The sequence below is a fragment of the Asterias rubens genome, chromosome 21 (genome assembly GCF_902459465.1).
Source record: "Asterias rubens chromosome 21, eAstRub1.3, whole genome shotgun sequence".
Classification (NCBI taxonomy): domain Eukaryota; kingdom Metazoa; phylum Echinodermata; class Asteroidea; order Forcipulatida; family Asteriidae; genus Asterias; species Asterias rubens.
The window spans coordinates 4,977,913-4,996,146 of record NC_047082.1 but is presented as its reverse complement, the minus strand read 5'-3'; the positions used below and the strand labels follow the sequence as shown (position 1 = coordinate 4,996,146).

The 18,234-nt window shown below is 38.1% G+C and overlaps 1 protein-coding gene across 1 annotated transcript; it reads right to left on the bottom strand.

Moving 5' to 3' along the window:
• Positions 1-9,469: 9,469 nt before the first annotated feature.
• Positions 9,470-12,087, bottom strand: LOC117304352 (ficolin-2-like). Its single transcript, XM_033788756.1, has 4 exons — positions 11,269-12,087; positions 10,851-10,987; positions 10,462-10,723; positions 9,470-9,740 (listed from the first exon to the last, which is right to left on the bottom strand). The coding sequence occupies exons 1-4, from the start codon at positions 11,753-11,755 to the stop codon at positions 9,496-9,498; spliced, it is 1,131 nt and encodes a 376-aa protein (XP_033644647.1). The 5' UTR covers positions 11,756-12,087; the 3' UTR covers positions 9,470-9,495.
• Between the last annotated feature and the right edge of the window lie 6,147 nt (positions 12,088-18,234).

Below are 18,234 nucleotides of genomic sequence, written 5' to 3'. Positions count from 1 at the left end.
TGAAAATCTCTTCACCACACATTGATTCCCTTAGTAACGATTGTCTTGATATTGTTTGTTTACAGTTATTGACTTGGGTTTGAATAAATGAATATTTGAGAATGTTAAACTGTTTATTCTGTCATCCATTTTTGAATCTTTGCCCAGGTAGGGTAGGTTGCTGGTGGCTAGCGACATCAAACTTATTATAATTCTCAAAGGAACATTACAGAAATGGAGACAATAACAACTTGTCCCAGATCACAGATTTACACACAACTAACACAGTATATTGATGATGATAGCTAGTAGAACAATCCCTTGATTTGTTTCTGTCGGAAATTTTAGATTTAATGAGAAATTTTATATTTAATGAGAAAAAAATAATTTCCGTTTGGAGTTTATCGCTCAGTCAGCGTTTTATTAATTAATTTTAAACGATGTCAAGCAAAACGTATAATGGGTTTTTCACTTTTTTGTCGTGAGCTAGATGGCCGATCGATCTCAAACTTTTACAAGTTTGTCAGTTTATGTTATGGTGGATCACATCCTATATTGCCACTAACTGTTATAGCAAAATCAAATTATGTAATGTTCCTCTAACCTACATAAACGTTATCTCATGTTTCAAAGTGCCGTTAAAGCCACCGTGCTGGTAGGTCAATGGGAGACTTTGAGGCGCTAGGTGGCAGCAGACTTACCAGGTAAATTTCCATTGTTGACGTAGTTCTGAGCATGCGCACATTACCGAGAACAATGGATTTTACCTGGTAAGTCTGCTGCACCAAGCGTCCCAATAGTTCCCCGTTCACGCTGCGAACTGCTAGTTAATTCCTCTCAATAAATGAAACACTTCGTCGAGGTAAATTATCAAGAACCAGGCCTCGTTGGGATTATAAACCACTAGCTGAAAACGTCATCAAACAATATCAAGACAATCGTTACCAAGGGAATCAATGTGTGTTGAATCGGTTTTCAACTAGTGGTTTAAACCCGCCGAGGCCTGATTCTTGATAATTTACCTCGACTTCGTCTCGGTAAAATTATCAAGAACCATGCCTCGTTTGGATTAAACTACTAGTTGAAAATCTCTTCACCACACATTGATTCCCTTAGTAACGATTGTCTTGATATTGTTTGTTTACAGTTATTGACTTGGGTTTGAATAAATGAATATTTGAGAATGTTAAACTGTTTATTCTGTCATCCATTTTTGAATCTTTGCCCAGGTAGGGTAGGTTGCTGGTGGCTAGCGACATCAAACTTATTATAATTCTCAAAGGAACATTACAGAAATGGAGACAATAACAACTTGTCCCAGATCACAGATTTACACACAACTAACACAGTATATTGATGATGATAGCTAGTAGAACAATCCCTTGATTTGTTTCTGTCGGAAATTTTAGATTTAATGAGAAATTTTATATTTAATGAGAAAAAAATAATTTCCGTTTGGAGTTTATCGCTCAGTCAGCGTTTTATTAATTAATTTTAAACGATGTCAAGCAAAACGTATAATGGGTTTTTCACTTTTTTGTCGTGAGCTAGATGGCCGATCGATCTCAAACTTTTACAAGTTTGTCAGTTTATGTTATGGTGGATCACATCCTATATTGCCACTAACTGTTATAGCAAAATCAAATTATGTAATGTTCCTCTAACCTACATTAACGTTATCTCATGTTTCGAAGTGCCGTTAAAGCCACCGTGCTGGTAGGTCAATGGGAGACTTTGAGGCGCTAGGTGGCAGCAGACTTACCAGGTAAATTTCCATTGTTGACGTAGTTCTGAGCATGCGCACATTACCGAGAACAATGGATTTTACCTGGTAAGTCTGCTGCACCAAGCGTCCCAATAGTTCCCCGTTCACGCTGCGAACTGCTAGTTAATTCCTCTCAATAAATGAAACACTTCGTCGAGGTAAATTATCAAGAACCAGGCCTCGTTGGGATTACAAACCACTAGCTGAAAACGTCATCGGCCGCCATCTTTGATGAATTGTACACGCGTGAAGAGCTATCATTGGTTGAGCGTCGTGTGGTGTAGTGGGGAGTCCGTTGGAGTTGAGGGGCAAATCTCCGGTGGACAGAGTCTCCAGCCATACCGTGTGGTAAAATCCACTGTGTGGTAATGACCGCTCCGTTGCTGGCCAATGTTAATGGACAGAACCACAACTCCGAAAGGTTAATTTTGGTAGCTCCGGGTTTCCGGGTATAAACTTGTGGGGTTGGATGGGTCAGGGTTAGTTTTGAAGGGTCGGCTAGGTTTTAATGGTAATTTTGAATGATGGTTTGGAAAGTTGTTTTTTTTTAAGGGTCGGGTTGTTTGGAGTTTGGAGGGTTGGGGTTGCTCAAATTTAGGGGTCAGGGTTAGGTTGCAAGGTTGTGGAGGTTGTGGAGGGTCGCAAGGTTGATAGAGTGTCATGGCCGAGTGGTTAAGAGCATCGAATTCAAGTTCTGGTGCGTTTTCACCGGAGTGTGGGTTCGAATCCCGGTCGTGACACTTGTGTCCTGGAGCAAGATACTTTACTATAATTGCTTCTCTTCACCCAGGAGTATAAATGGGTACCTGCGAGGGCAGAGGTTGATATTGTGAATGAAAAAGCCTTTGGAGCGATATAAACTGTTGCCCAGGTTGTATACTCCCAAGGGAGCTGAGAAACATTAAAAAGGGATGTTATTGGCCCTATGACCAGGGCACTAATGTAAAGCGCTTAGAGAATTAAGTGTTAGTTATTAGGCGCTATATAAATCGAAAGTTATTATTATTATTATTAAGGTTGGTTTATGGTTTATTTGAAAGGATCGGTGTTGCTTAGGGTTAATTTTGAATTTCAGGTTAGTAATAATGTGTTTGTTACCGACCATAATATTCTGATTATGCCACAACACATTTTTCAAAGCGTCAATTTGACTGGCAGGTACATGACACTAACAAAGCTGCACCAAGCATTAAGAACATCAATCCAAAAATGGTTTTGATTTGCGGCCCCTTTTAAATAGATCAGCAATGCCTGGTGGCCTCCCTCGAGTGCTAGAGGATCATAAATGTTCGAAATCCTAAAAAAAAAGAGTGACCCAACCCAAGTTATTTGAATTTAGAAATCTGCGGAACAGGTGACCTTAAGGGCTTTTATATACGAATGCATGTCAATCATTTTAACTCCTCCATGACAATAGCCTTGATTCATCTGGTTCCTGGACACATGGTCATTCTCTTTCCATATAAAGTTATAGAACATGCAGTCTAATTCTTTGATAACATTGCTAGGCGGGTTGGGGAGAGTTAAAATAAGAAAAGTAAGCTTAGATAAAAGGAGCGACTTTGTTACAGTAACTCTCCCCAGCACCATTAGGTTACGTTTAGACCACTGCTCAATTAAACTTTTAATAGCAGAAATGACCTTGGTGTAGTTCAAATTCACCATACTAGCAAGATTAGTGTTAAAGTCTATACCAAGGGCTCTGAAAGAGTTTTCAGCCAAAACCCAGTTAACTTTGATGTGCTCACAAATCCCTTTCTTACGCCCTTTGTTGCTACCAATCCAAACCGCATTAGTTTTGTCAATGTTGACTTTTAAGCCAGACATTCTAGCAAAGGCCGCAAGTATTTCAAAGGACTTTTCAAAGGAGCTTTCTGAGCCGTCTAAAAAAAGAACTGTATCATCAGCATACTGGGAAAGTCTGAATTCACAACCGCTAGCCATTATGCCTTTAAGCACTTTGTCTTTTCGGATCAACATTCCAAACACTTCTGCACATAAAAGGAATAGGTAGGGGCTCAAACCATCACCCTGTCTACAACCTCTTTCAATCTTAAAAGATTCGGAAAGAAAACCATTCACAAGAACGGAAGCTTTTGGCCCGCTATAAAAAACACTGAACCATTTCTCAATGGACGGGCCAAAATTAAATTGTTCAAGAACCTCCAAAATAAAACAGTGTGAAACTGAATCAAAGGCTTTTTCAAAATCAATTAACAAAAACATACCGTGAATATTATTGTTTTCTGTAAAATTAAGCAAGTCGTACATCAGCCTAATATTTTCTCCAATATACCGGCCACTAAGAAAACCCTTTTGTTCTTCATGAATAATGAAAGGAAGAGCTTTTTTGAGTTTATCAGAAATGCAAGAAGAGGCTAGATTATATGAGGTATTCAAAAGTGAAATAGGTCTCCAATTTTTAAGAAATTTGCGTGGCTTGTCCCCCTTTGGCAACATCGTAACAATACCATACTGTTGCGTAACTGAAAGACTCCCAGAGGAGTATGCATAATTTAAAGAACGCAACAGGTACCATGCAATATCAGAAAAGAAAAACTTATAAAATTCGAAGCTGAAACCATCCGAACCTGGAGATTTGTCATTTTTGCTCCCCTTTAGGGCATTTAGGAGTTCATGGTATGACAAAGGACCTTCCAGACTCTCCCGCAGTTTATCCGAGAGAACTGGAACTCCATTAAAAACACAGCTCAAATTGCTGTCGTTCAAGTTTTCAGCCCCGGAATAAAGTTTTTTATAGAAAAGCCTAGACTCATTTAGGATTTCACAGGAGGACCTAGCTTAAGTGTTGTCATCTCTGACAACAGAACTGATAGTTTTATTAATCATCTTGCGTTTTTCCATGTTCAAAAAATACCGTGATTGTTTTTCACCCTCTTCTATCCAGCGGGTCTTAGATCGAATAAGAACACCCTCCATTTTCTTTTTACGCAGATCAATAAGCTCAGTTTGTTTTGACTTAAGCTCTTCGGTGACTGTTAAGTCCCCCTGAGAAATTTGATAAGAAAGATTTTGAATCGCTGTCTCAATGTGGGACTCTCTCTTATTATTGTTTTTCTTTTTCCACGAAGCGTAAGAGATTGTTTTTGATCTAATCTCCATAATAGCATTTCGAAAAAGAGCTGATCATGAACAGTAAAATGGATGTCATTTGGATGGATGTGAACCAAGTTGGAATGCAGCTAGGGGAAGGCTGCATAAGTTTCTACAACCTTTTTAATAGCATTTTTAATTTGATCAACGTACACCGTATCAGAAAGAAGGGCATTGTTAAATTTCCAGTAACCTGGCCCTCTATTCATTTAATTGAAGTCAAACTGAATGTCTATTAAGGAGTGATCTGTACGATATCCTGGCTTAATATCGCAACCGGTGACTTTAGAGTTCATCTCTGAAGAGATGAGAAAAAAGTCTAATCTAGACTGCTTCACTGAATCGTGCCGCCTCCAAGTGTAACTAGCAGTAGTAGGATTCTGAATACGCCAGGGGTCAGTAAGATCATGCTCACCACAAAGACTGAGAACTCTTTTCTTAGCTAACGGGTTATTGATATTCACGTAGTTAATACAATCAATATTATCGTTCAAAACCAAGTTCCAGTCCCCACAAATAACCGTGTGGGGGTTATCAAAATTATTAATAGTATCGCTAATACCATCGTAGAAAAATGGCTAATCCTTTGGACCATAAATATTAATCAAGGTGATGTTCATGTCACTCACTTTAATATGCAAAGCCAAAAAATTACCATTAGGATCGTTGCAAGACCTATGGACATTAAACTCCAAATTATTGTTAAACAAAATAGCCACGTCTCTAGCATTTCTTTTAAAAGAACTAACAAAGCATTCCAGCCCCCATTCAGTTCTTACTCTACTCTCAATATTTGTGTCCCAATGGACGTCCTGCAAACAATAAATGGAATGTTTCTTGGATTTCAAAAAATGCAGAACGTCCCTCCTTTTTGTGTGATCAGCCAAACCACGGCAATTCATAGAGGCTATGGATAGGAGCTGGCGTTGCTTTATATAAGTACTTTGACCGTTAATCATCTACAATCCTTTAAGAAATAGTAAAGGCAACACAGTAATAGAAAGTAAACTGACATTCCATGTAACCAACACAATAGCCTTTACATTCTCTACATATCGTATACACGAAAGCTTTGACTGTACAGAAAGAAGGTTTTACTAGTACTGCATATTTCCTCCTCCAGGGTTTTTACATTACCAAACCCCCCCAAAACAGCAAAAAAAGGGCCACTGGCAGAACAAAAAAAAAAAAAGGTTGGACAAAAAACCCTCCCCCAAACCACTAACCCAAACCCAACCCCACCCGCCATGGACCAAAAAGGACCCGTGACGTAACTGATGAACCCGTCCAAAAACCAAAGCTAAATGGAATTTAGCCATTGAATAGACCCCTGGGAACTCCGCAAATAAAAAAATAAGAACAAAGGGTAGCAATACGGACTGAAACCCACGTTTAACGCAAACCAGGCAGATAGGTAGAAAAACGAGGGAAAACTACCCTAACCAGATTATGAGAAATACCAAAGCAAAAAGAAATTATATAATTAACCAAACGTGAACAGTAAATTAATACATAACTTATAACTTATTAAAGGACCAACTACACCTCTGAAAAAGGTCAACACATCAAAATACCTTATTACTGGAAAAGCCTATCTGTAGATCATTTTATATTGAACAGATGGTACCCGCATTAAAGTTTGTTTTTCTTCCTGATACGCTGTTAGAGCGACCTGGATTCTTAGGGGAAATAGCCGTTAAACGTTAAAGACACTGGACACTATTGGTTATTGTCAAAGAACAGTCTTCTCACATCTCAACATATGCATAAAATGACAAACCTGTGAAAATTTTAGCTCATTACTGGTCGTCGAAGTTGCGAGATAATATGGAAGAAAAAATACACTTGTCACACGAAGTTGCGTGCTTTCAGTTGCTTGATTTCGAGGGCCTCAAAATCTAATTCTGAGGTCTCGAAATCAAACTCGTTGAAATTGACTTTTGTTCTTGGAAACTACGTTACTTCAGAGGGAGCCTTTACTCACAACGTTTTATACTATCAACAGCTCTCCATTACTCGTTACCAGGTAAGGTTTTGTGCTATTAATTATTTTGAGTAATTACCAATAGTGTCCACTGCCTTTAAGAGAGACTGACTCGGGAACTATGTAGGTAGGTCAGAGTTCAGAGAGTGTCGCGTGCACAACTTTCAACCAGACTCGAGGATTGGTTTTGGACTTGGGCCAGACCCAAAGTTGTTATAATGACGTGTTGACAACGAACCAGGAAGTACAACTCAGTCTGAACATAACAAGGAAAGATGGCTTCACAAGATATTGATGGTTTTTAAAGCTTTCACTGTGGACAATGTAGTATAGCGCTTGGCAATGGGTTGGGTCCTGAGTCTCTAACAAATTGCAAAATAGAATCGTGGGCTCGTTTTAGATTGAGATTATACGAGGGTAAATCACAACAAAATAGCATTATCAGTTATACGCTGCTTCTCCACACGGGAACGATAACGACAAGGACAACAACGACAATGACAACGACAAAGGTCGTTTAAACAAGTTAATTTAGGAACGATGGAATTAATATAAATTAAAAAGCCGCGGCCTCATTGTTTATTAATTACCAAGATAATAATCGACAGGTTAGAGTGGTGGCAACTTACACTCATAACAACACTGTGATTTGAATCGACATAATTAAAATTTTCTTAAGAGCGCGGATGAAAATGTGAATTAAAGTACACTTGCAACTAAAACTAGTATTTTATTCGGCTACATTTTATCTTTGACACAAACATACACACACAAATCGGTAATAAATAAAGTATTAGGTGATTAGATAAATTGATTACTTTGTGACTAGACAGCCCTTTGAGTGATTAAATCGGATCGATACATGACCCTAAGACGAGGGTCGACTTAGGACACTCGAGAATGCTTATATGGAAAGTAAACAAGTTTTACATTTTCTCAAAATAATGTTTATCTTTTTATCTTTATGCAAATCGCTTTAAGTTAGTAGTGGATCGGCATTGTGGGCTTGTCTATCATCCCTTTTCTTTAATCCACCATGTGTTCTTTTTGGCACCGGAGCATATTACGCAAATCGCTTATAAAATGTATTCAGTCATTTAAGAGCTGTTAAATTTGCATCGGGATATTATACCCCCAATGCACATTTCATTAACATTATCTTAAATCGTACCCGCTGCCGAAACATAGTAATCTCGGTGGTCTAGTTGGTTTAAACACTGCTCTCGAATTGCAAGTGGGTTAGAATTCCACCCGAGTAATATGTTTGACTTTTGTTCAACAGAGCTCGGTAAAGTAGGCTACTGCGTATAGTGTGCTAACACACATCAGTGTAAAAGGGTAAAACTTCAAGTATACTTCATGATGAGATAGAGCGACATTGTAGGTTTTCACACAGTCAGGTGTTGTCTATGATCCTTTTTTCTTTCTCTGCTTTCTGTACTATAAGGAATTGTTTAAATTATAATGAAGTAGCTTATTAGAAAACAGTGTTTTCGTGAAAGCAAATTTTGAATCATAAAAATCGGCCAAATAATCTTGAGAAACCGAATAAGAAACGATTTAAAGGGACTTTTTTTCTCAGCTAGAAGGAATTTTCCCCCCACAAATAAATGTTCGCCACACACTTTCCGGCTAAAGTGCACGTCGTTTAAATGGAGAAGTTTCATAAATTATAACAATCGCAGAGTGATAACTCATAATGAGAGTGTATCGGGTGAAGATTTCATGACATTCTTGCTCGAACGCAGGAAGGTTTGGGTTGTGAGAACTGCACGATGTTTCCTGATAAAAAAAAAACAATACAGCCTGAAGTTCAAAATCCATTTAGCAAAATAACCAATCTGTGAAAGTTTCATCACATTGGGATTGCCAGTAAATCCAATCTGAAAGATTTTGAGTACAAGAAATTAGAAAATACCTCAAGTCCGATCACTTGTTACAGAGTTTTTTATTTTAGATTTCATTCATAAATTATATACTTATGTCATAGATTATAATCATTAATTAACCAGGACATATCCATTGCAGTTAATATTAGTCTTATTAGGTTTACTAAGAGAATTTTTTTTTTATAATGTTGGGGGCAAAAAATCTGACATAGCATCTTTAAGCCCCTTTTAATACTCGTATACATGTATATCTAAATTCTATGTGAACAACTAAAAATACCGGATCTTTCATGACAAAATTGACAAAATAAAATAATTATTGTATCGATTCAACGAGCCACCGCATTGCTTATAAAACACTCATGAAGATGTAGCATCCACTCTCATTATACGAGTCGGATTTAGAACGGGTTATATTAGAAGGGTATCTTGAGAGTTTTATAAGCAATGCGTTTGTACTTGGAAGTCTTACATACTATGGTCGTATTGGGTTTAAAGTGACATTCCTTATTAGTTACTTTCTGCAACTATTTTAGCTACCCGATGTCACGATTTTTATACATGTCTCATTTAATCCATTGCATTAAAAGTTAATTCACATTAAATTGTTTTCCATGTTTTTCATTTTTAGGTTTCAAAGTACAGGTTTAATTTTTTTTTTTTTTAATTTACGAGAAACTTAATAAGATGAGCGATCAGGTGATTTATGAGGAGATGTTTATTACTGCGTACCTTTTCATAATGGTGTCCATCTTAATTAAGGACTAAACTTTCCTTCTAATCTTCATCTCAGTTGTTTTGAGTGAGCGGTAACCCGAAAAGCCACGCCACCTAATTCCGTATGCGCTTATAGAGGCCTCATTGTAGTATCTCCCGTTCAAATTGGAGTAGGTGCAGGAACGGTACCACCAGGCTCCGTGGCCTAGCTCAGCACAGTTACCACTAGATGCATCGTTGTCTCGGTCTTTGGTCGAGAAGGCCTGGTTATTGTGGTGTGATAACTTATCTCCTGTAAGATAACACACGTAGCCATTATAGTCATACGTGTAAATAAAGGCGATGTTGACAGGAGGTAACTTTAAACATTAATTTGTTTCGAACATAACTTAGGCCGATAAGGTGGGATTAGAAACAAATTTATCAATTAATGGAACTGGGATATTGGGAAAAGTGAAGTTAATGTTTCACAATCAGGTTCATTTGTTTAACTGCAATTTGCTTTCTTTATTTAAGTTACAGTTTAATAATATAGTTCGAAAATTGCTATCGAATTTAAGCAACTTTGTTAAAATTTGCCCCTCTAAAGTGTGGTTTTACGATTCAATAAAAATGTTTATAACAAGCTTGAATTTCATATTTTTCGCTTAGTTTTGGCTACAAGGGATGCAAAATTCCACCCTTCTCTTCCGTCTGGAGTTGAGGAACAAAACATAGACAATTCCCCCTCCACTTTTAAAGGCACTCCAGACACTATCGGTTATTACTCAAAATGATTATTAGAAACTTACTTGAACTAGCAATGGGGAGATGTGAACATCGTGAGAAACGGCTCCCTCTGAAGGAACGTAGTTTTTGAGAAAGAGGTGATTTCTCATTCAACTATTTGAATCACGATGTTGCTTTTCTGTCTTTCATTGAAACCTACCAAAAACAATCGGTCACAACGATGGACACAGATTACCCTGCAATATTTCTGTATCACTTCGAAGTTTCCACTTACAGCATCTTACCTGCTGTTCCCGAGTAATTTCCCACTGTAAGCGTGTAGTTATCGCTTACATCGGCGATGCTGAACGAGCCATAACAGGCAAAGCCGGTATCGTCGTCGAGGCTTGTGAGATCTACGCGGAGTTCGTACTCGCCCTGAGCAGTCAGACGGTGCAAGTTGTCGTTACCGAGCCAAAACTCTCCCTCTAGATTCCCAAAGCCCCGGCTGTAGTTGGCAAAGTCCAAATAGAAATCTACACTGCCGTCCTGACGCCGCTGGAAAACCTATCAAGGGAACGTGGAGGTTTTTAAAATAACCCTGGTCTTCTTTGACTTGATCAAACTTATTCTTATTTACTAATATATTCGTAGAGATGAGTACTATCTAATTCACTATAATCCGTAAACTTACCGTCCATCCACCACCGTCTGTTTCCATATCACAGTATACCTGGAAAGCTTCACCGGAGTCTAGAGGTTGAACCGGGTACACGCCACTGATCAATTCACCCCTTGCAAGAATCTCGGAACAATCATTTGGAGGGACAACTGTAGTAAACAATAAAAAAGTTTCAGTTTTTATTTTAGTAATTTAAGTACCTAATTGTTATAATTTATTTGCCCCAATTCTATGCAAATTATACGTGTATGCTTAAAGAGATTGATAACCAAATTCTCAACGTGTTTTTGGACACACACATGTAACATACTTATCAAGGTCAAGACGGTGTCTAATACAATCTTTATATTTCCACGGCACTGCTTGACCTTACCAACAAAGTTATCATCGGCTTCGTGAACAATATTGTTCATTTTTTTTGCAAACTTACGTCTAACATGAAGGAATTCAATCAAGGTAGAAACAGACACTTGAAGATCTTCAAGCTGTCGTCTTAAACCCTGGACCTCCGAGGAGACCGCTGAGACTGTGTCCTGCAATTCCTCGACTATACGTTTAGTACCAGTCAGCTCGGAGGAGACAGTCTCCTGATTTGCTTGCAATTCCTCGACTATACGTTTAGTATCGGTCAGCTCGGAGGAAACAGTATCTACTTTACGTGTTGTATCTTCTTGATTTATTGATACTGTACGAAGTATTTCCTGGACGGTCGTACAGTTGTAGCCGCCGGTACCGGAGTTCACGGGAACGGATCGTCCGCAAACTGGCGGGTTGACTGTGATGTGTGGCTGGCACACACATCGCTCAGTCTCGCTCGTTGTGTAGGGCCCAATGCTATGCTGAGTTTGGGACCTTGCTCTCATAGCAAACACGGCCAGGAAGACCAACAGGGTCATTTTCATACAAGCTGGTTCCATTTTTAATGCAAACTGATAACCAATTAATGTTATTTTGTAGGCAGTTTCGTACTTTCAGTGCAGACAAGACGACTTTTTATGGGCTGAACTTTTGCTATGACGCACTAAAAAAAATGTTTGGTCCACAATGAAAACATTGGCTTATTTGCTTTGGGCACAAAAATAGTGTGTCTTTGTCAAGCATTGGACCAAAACCTACACCAACAAAGGTTGTGTTTCGATGTGTCCATTGACTTACATGGGTTAATATCCCAGAAAGTATGAGGAAGTACATACATGTACACTGCATTACACTTTGTAAACAGTAGTTATTGGTAGCGCAAATAATACACTTGGGCTGAAACTATTGAACTGGCTTTTTTTTTAACTAGATTTATTTTACTTAAAAAACTTAACCAAAATGTGCGTTTTACCTCAAAATCAGTTGAGGCCGAAGGAGAATACGTCTCGTTTAATTGGGGAAATTGCATAAATTATAATAATCGCAGAGTGATAACTCAAGTGAGAGTGTATCAGGTGAAGATTTCATGACATTCTTGCTCGAACGCAGGAAGATTTGGGTTGTGAGAACTGCACGATGTCTTCAGAAAAAAAAAAACAACATAGCCTGAAGTTCAAAATTCATTTAGCAAAAAAAACAATCTGTGAAAGATTCATCACATTGGGATTGCCAGTTAATCCAATCTGAAAGCTTTTGAGCACAGGAAATTAGAAAATACCTCAAGTCCGATCACTTGTTACAGAGTTGTTTATTTTAGATTCCATTCATAGATTATACTTATGTCATATATTATAATCATTAATTAACCAGGACATATCCATTGCAGTTAATATTAGTCTTATTAGGCCTACTAAGAGAATAACCGATTTTTCTACCAAACCGCCATTTTGCAAGAGGGCAACCCAAACAGAACAATAGGAAATGAGACGTTGTGGTTAAAGACACTGGACACTATTGGTAATTGTCAAGGACCATGTCTTCTCACTTGGAGTATCTAAACATAATGCATACAATTACAAACCTGTGAAAATTTCAACTTGGTCGTACGAATTGCGAGATAGCTATGAAAGAAAAATACCCTTGTCACCCTAAGTTGTGTGCTTTCAGTTGCTTGATTTCGAGGGCCTCAAAATCTAATTCTGAGGTCTCGAAATCAAACTCTTTTTTTTCTCGGAAACTACGTTACTTCAGAGGGAGCCTTTACTCACAATGTTTTATACTATCAACAGCTCTCCATTACTCGTTACCAAGTAAGGTTTTGTGCTATGAATTATTTTGAGTAATTACCAATAGTGTCCACTGCCTTTAAGAGAGACTGACTCGGGAACTATGTAGGTAGGTCAGAGTTCAGAGAGTGTCGTGTGAACAACTTTCAACCAGACTCGAGGATTGGTTTTGGACTTGGGCCAGACCCAAAGTTGTTATACGTGGTGACAACGAACCAGGAAGTACAACTCAGTCTGAACATAACAAGGAAAGACGGCTTAACAAGAGTTTGATGGTTTTTGCAGCTTTCACTGTGGACAATGTGTAGTATAGCGCTTGGCTATGGGTTGGGTCCTGAGTCTCGGCTGAATAAAGGTGTAGAGGACGACTTTTGAGCTTTGTGACGTACGAAATGTACCCAAACCCTTTAAAGGGAAGGTACACCTTCCAGTCTTCTCGCTTGGTGTATCCCACCATCAGCATAAAATAACAAACCTGTGAAAATTTAGCTCAATTGGTCATCGGAGTTGCGAGAAAACTATGACAGAAAAAAACACCCTTGTCATTGTGCGCTTTCAGATAGGAATAAAAGACTTTTAGCTAGAAGTCTTTTATTATTTTAGTGAGAAATTACCTCTTTTCTCAAAATCGATGATACTTCATAATGTTTTATACCATCAACAGCTCTCCAAATGCTCGTTACCAAATCAGTTTTGAAGTTAATTTGCAATTACCGAATTACCAAACGTGTACCTTCCCTTTAAAAGAAAATCCCGCAATGGGTTATTATCCTTTTTTCAAAGATAAAAATCCGCATGATAGTTCATTGACCGAAACCCAAACTATCACTTGACATAAAGTCACCAGAGATTACTACGATCATTATTTTATGTAATTGTGACATCTGACTTTTTTCCAGGAACCGTCAAAGATGCATTAGGGAGTTACACGCTACCGTTTTATCTTACCAGCCTAATGTTTGCCGGAGCAGCTACAGTTATGACCTCTCGACCTTTTGCACAGCAGTCGACGAGTTCAACAAGTCGCCTGAATAAACGTTGCCTGAGTTGCACTGTAGACTTGATTCAAGTCCCATTCTCGTGTGAGAGGTCCCGAAGCATATGCTCAAACTTACTATGGGTGCGTTCGTTTAGCTTCCCTGGGTCGACCCCCGCAGTGCTCACTCGGGTGAGCCCCGGACAAGAGCTAATCGAACGATCACACTCGCTCTCTCGTGGTGACGGCATGCATCTCAGGTCACCCCCAAGTGACCCACTCCACAAGCAGGGCACTGGGGGGCTGACCCAGGTGAGCCCCCTCAAAGCTATTCGAACGTACCGGGGCAGACCGGGGTCGACCCAGGGAAGCTAAACGAACGCACCCAATAAAACAACACGTAGCATACACAGTACAGAGCGCGCTCGCCGTCAAAATGTGCTAACGAGAACAGGTTTTGGAATTAATTCAGAGCACTTCGGAATGTCAGCTGCGCATGTCTGTTACTGCTAACAACGGATTTTGTCATTCTCCCAGCGGGTATTGTCAAAAGGTTATGGGAGATAGACGAACCCCATTGTCAGCAGTAACAGACATGCGCAGCTGACATTCCTAAGTGGCTTATACGCACAAACTTTTCCAAGTGACGTCATAACCATAGTTTTGGGGTCGCGACTCTATGGGGCGCCAACAGTAATTTTTTTTATTTAAAGCAATATTTACAAAATAGTTAATCATACAACACGTAATTCATTATTCATCCATTATTTTACCTTTATTTACAGATATTGACTTTTAAACCACACAATTACACATAAGCTTCGCAAGGGTGATGACACACACCGCAAGCATAGAGAATCACACCGGATTCACCAACTCAAGACAGTCCAACCCTTTGAACCAAACATAAACACTGGTGTTAAATAACTTCCCATTACCCTCCATTTCACTTTAGCTGAAGAGTTTATTTTTTGTATATTTATTTTCTTTAAATAAAGTGTAAAATACTATGCAATTTGAAAAGGTGGGTGTGAACTTCAGGGCCCATGGACGGAAGGTCTGCCCACATTAAAAGCCCATACAATCATGACATAATTAATCGTTTCTGTAATTCGGTCTTAAAGGTCAGAAAATGTAATATTTAAAACAGATTTACAAATGATAACTCAACATGGACACAGAATGTTTATAAAACATTTACAATCGTTTATTCACAGTCAGAAAAAAAAAAATCTGCATAATCACATTATAATTATGATAATAAAACATTTTACCCATACATCACTAATAAGCAGTGGGAATTCAACATTATCAAAACGATATTTCTTTCAGATTTCATTATTTTTGAAGGAACACCATACTTTCGTCAAAATCGTTGGGTATTCTACTATATGGTAGATATTGATGCTTTTGTATAAAAGCTTGTAGGCCTACACTGGTGACCTGCCAGAATGCTGTGCAATGTACATTAGTGGCTGGTATCCTGCTCATTCACGTAACACCATCATTCTTTCTTTCTTATTTGCTTCATGAAAATGCAGCACTTAAAAATGAATCAAACAGGTGGCCATGTATGGTAAGAACACATTAATGCTCCTGAAAAAAACATGATTATAGGTTCCTAAATTTAACTTAAATCTAATATTACATCATGAGTGGCACCTTAAACTTAATTATGTAAATAAGGGGTCAATCTACTCTTCAAATCCATGTCAAAACACTCCAAAGGAAATTAAAGATAATTTTAACCTTTGACATCGGTAAGCAATCCCTTCCATTGTTAAGAATACAGATAGTGTATGGGGTAATGGAATATTGTTACATCGTACAGTCAGCAGTGAAAAGTTTCAGACACTTTTAGCTCTGAAAAATTAAATCGAGTCTCTGAAATGTATTGAAAGGAGCAACATTTGTTATGCTAATTTCCACGCAATGTAGTAATGTATTATATTTTTTAAGTGTACCAATTAAATGATGACAACAATTACTAAAAACCTTTAAAGGGAAGGTACACGTTTGATAATTACTCAAAACAAATATTAACTCAAAGACTGACTTGGTAAAGAGCATTGTGGAGCTGTTGGTAGTATAAAACATTGCGGGAAACGACTCCCTCTGATGTAACGTAGTTTTGAGAGAGGTAATTTCTCACTAAAATAATAAAAGACTTCTAGCTAGAAGTCTTTTATTCCTATCCGAAAGCACACAAATTCGTCCAACAAGGGTGTTTTTTCTTTCATCATTTTCTCGCAACTCCGATGACCAATTGGGCTCAAATTTTCACAGGTTTGTTGTTTTATGCTTATGATGAGATACACCGAGTGAGAAGACTGGTCTTTGACAATTACCAAACATGTACCTTCCCTATAAGACAGGTGTCTCACTGGTCTTGTTTGGGAAACACCAGGGGAAAAAAGAAACTGTAATATTAAAGGTGAACAATTTATCTCGAGGATTGCCTGGCCCACTTGTTTCCACTTTAACTTATCACAATACTATAATAATTACACTTTTCATAAACTTGTTTTAAACGGATCTTTCTTTCCTGCAACAGAAGATTCCATTATGCCAAAATAGAGTTAAAATACTTGAAATACTGTTAGTTTCTTTTCTTTTTCTCAGGCTCCGTCCACTCGTCTGAAGCCCTGATCGCGTACACAAAGCACGGGCAAATGTCAAAATAACCGGGGGCCAAGCTAGCCGAGCCGAATCCAAAGCCGAGGTTTCGAAAAGTGCCTATATCACAACTTTACGTTTATCTGTTTTCCTTTTTAATATAAACAAAATCGCATTGATGTTGATCCACTTGGTAAGGACATCATAATGCATATCAACGACTGGATTTATACAGTTCAGAAGGCACGATTGTTAATAATAACATCAACAGGTTAATTAATTATCTGTGTTTACCCATCCGCACAAACTGCTTATGGTGAAAGATCCAAAGTGAAACAATCAAAGACAAGACTTGGAGCAACTTACTCCACAAATCCTAACAACTCATTGACAATGATTAAATTGTAGCACAGACATGACATGGGCACCTTAGGAAAAAAAAGTAGGAATATTGTATTGAGTTCAAGAGCAGACCTACTTGTAAACAGTCGGACTATTTAAAGGCAGTGGACACTATTAGTAATTACTCAAAATAATTATTAGCATAAAACCTCTTTTGGTAACGAGTAATGGGGAGAGGGGGGTGTTTTTTCTTTCATTATTATCTCCCAACTTCGACGACCAATTGAGCTCAGGTTTGTCATTTCATGCATATGTTCAGATACACCAAGTGAAAGGACTGGTCTTTAACAATTACCAATAGCGTCCACTGTCTTTAATCAAAACACTTTTCCTTGGGCAAACAAAATCGGAAATCAAACTAAACAAGGAAGTTCTCGACGTTGTTCAAATGTATAGCAGGCATGATATTTGAACCTTTGGAGGAAAAAAAAAGTAGGAACATTTTATTGAGTTCAAGGGTGGACCTACCTCTACACACGGTGTAGTCTTTAATAGAATTTAAGGCTACTAAATCAAAAATATTAAGATTTTTCCCAAGAGCAAACGAATCGGAAATCGGACTAAAAGTAGGAAGAATGTCCTGCCCGGTATAGCCAAATTCAGACCCAGAACGATTTGACATTGTTTAAACAAATTTAATTCCATGATCAGTGAACATTGATCAGTTTTCGCACTCGTCGATAATTTATTTATTTTGTTTACTCATCTATAACTTTCTCTTACTTTGATCAAGAAGTCTTAATAGATAGGACGATTTAAACTTAATTTGTATAAACACTGGGAACAAACAAAATGCTGCAAAAGGTGGGGACGCATTTTGTTTTGAACTCTACAAAATAATATTAAATAAATCCCTGATGAGAAAATGAGGTTTAAGAGTTGAGTTCGTGTCAGTTTACCGCCCAAATACTCAACACGATGTTCAGAGATTGCCTGAAAATATCATCAACCGACTGCTTGGTTCAAATAATAACAGACAGTATAAATATTGCAGATAATATTGTGATATTGTTTATTTTGAGTGGGTAATTTTTGTCGGCAAAGGTCCTTAAGGTGTCATTAGCCCCCATGCTCACAAACAGTGTGTTATCACCAATCCCTACTGCAAGTCATTGTCAGGCCAAATATTGCTTTTTGTAGAATCTCTTAAAAGTTCCTGGACCAAAATTTTACAAATGACGAAATCAACTATTGTTTAATAGATGGAAGTTTTCATCAGGAATAAAGAATATTAATTTTGGCTTTACTCATATGCCTG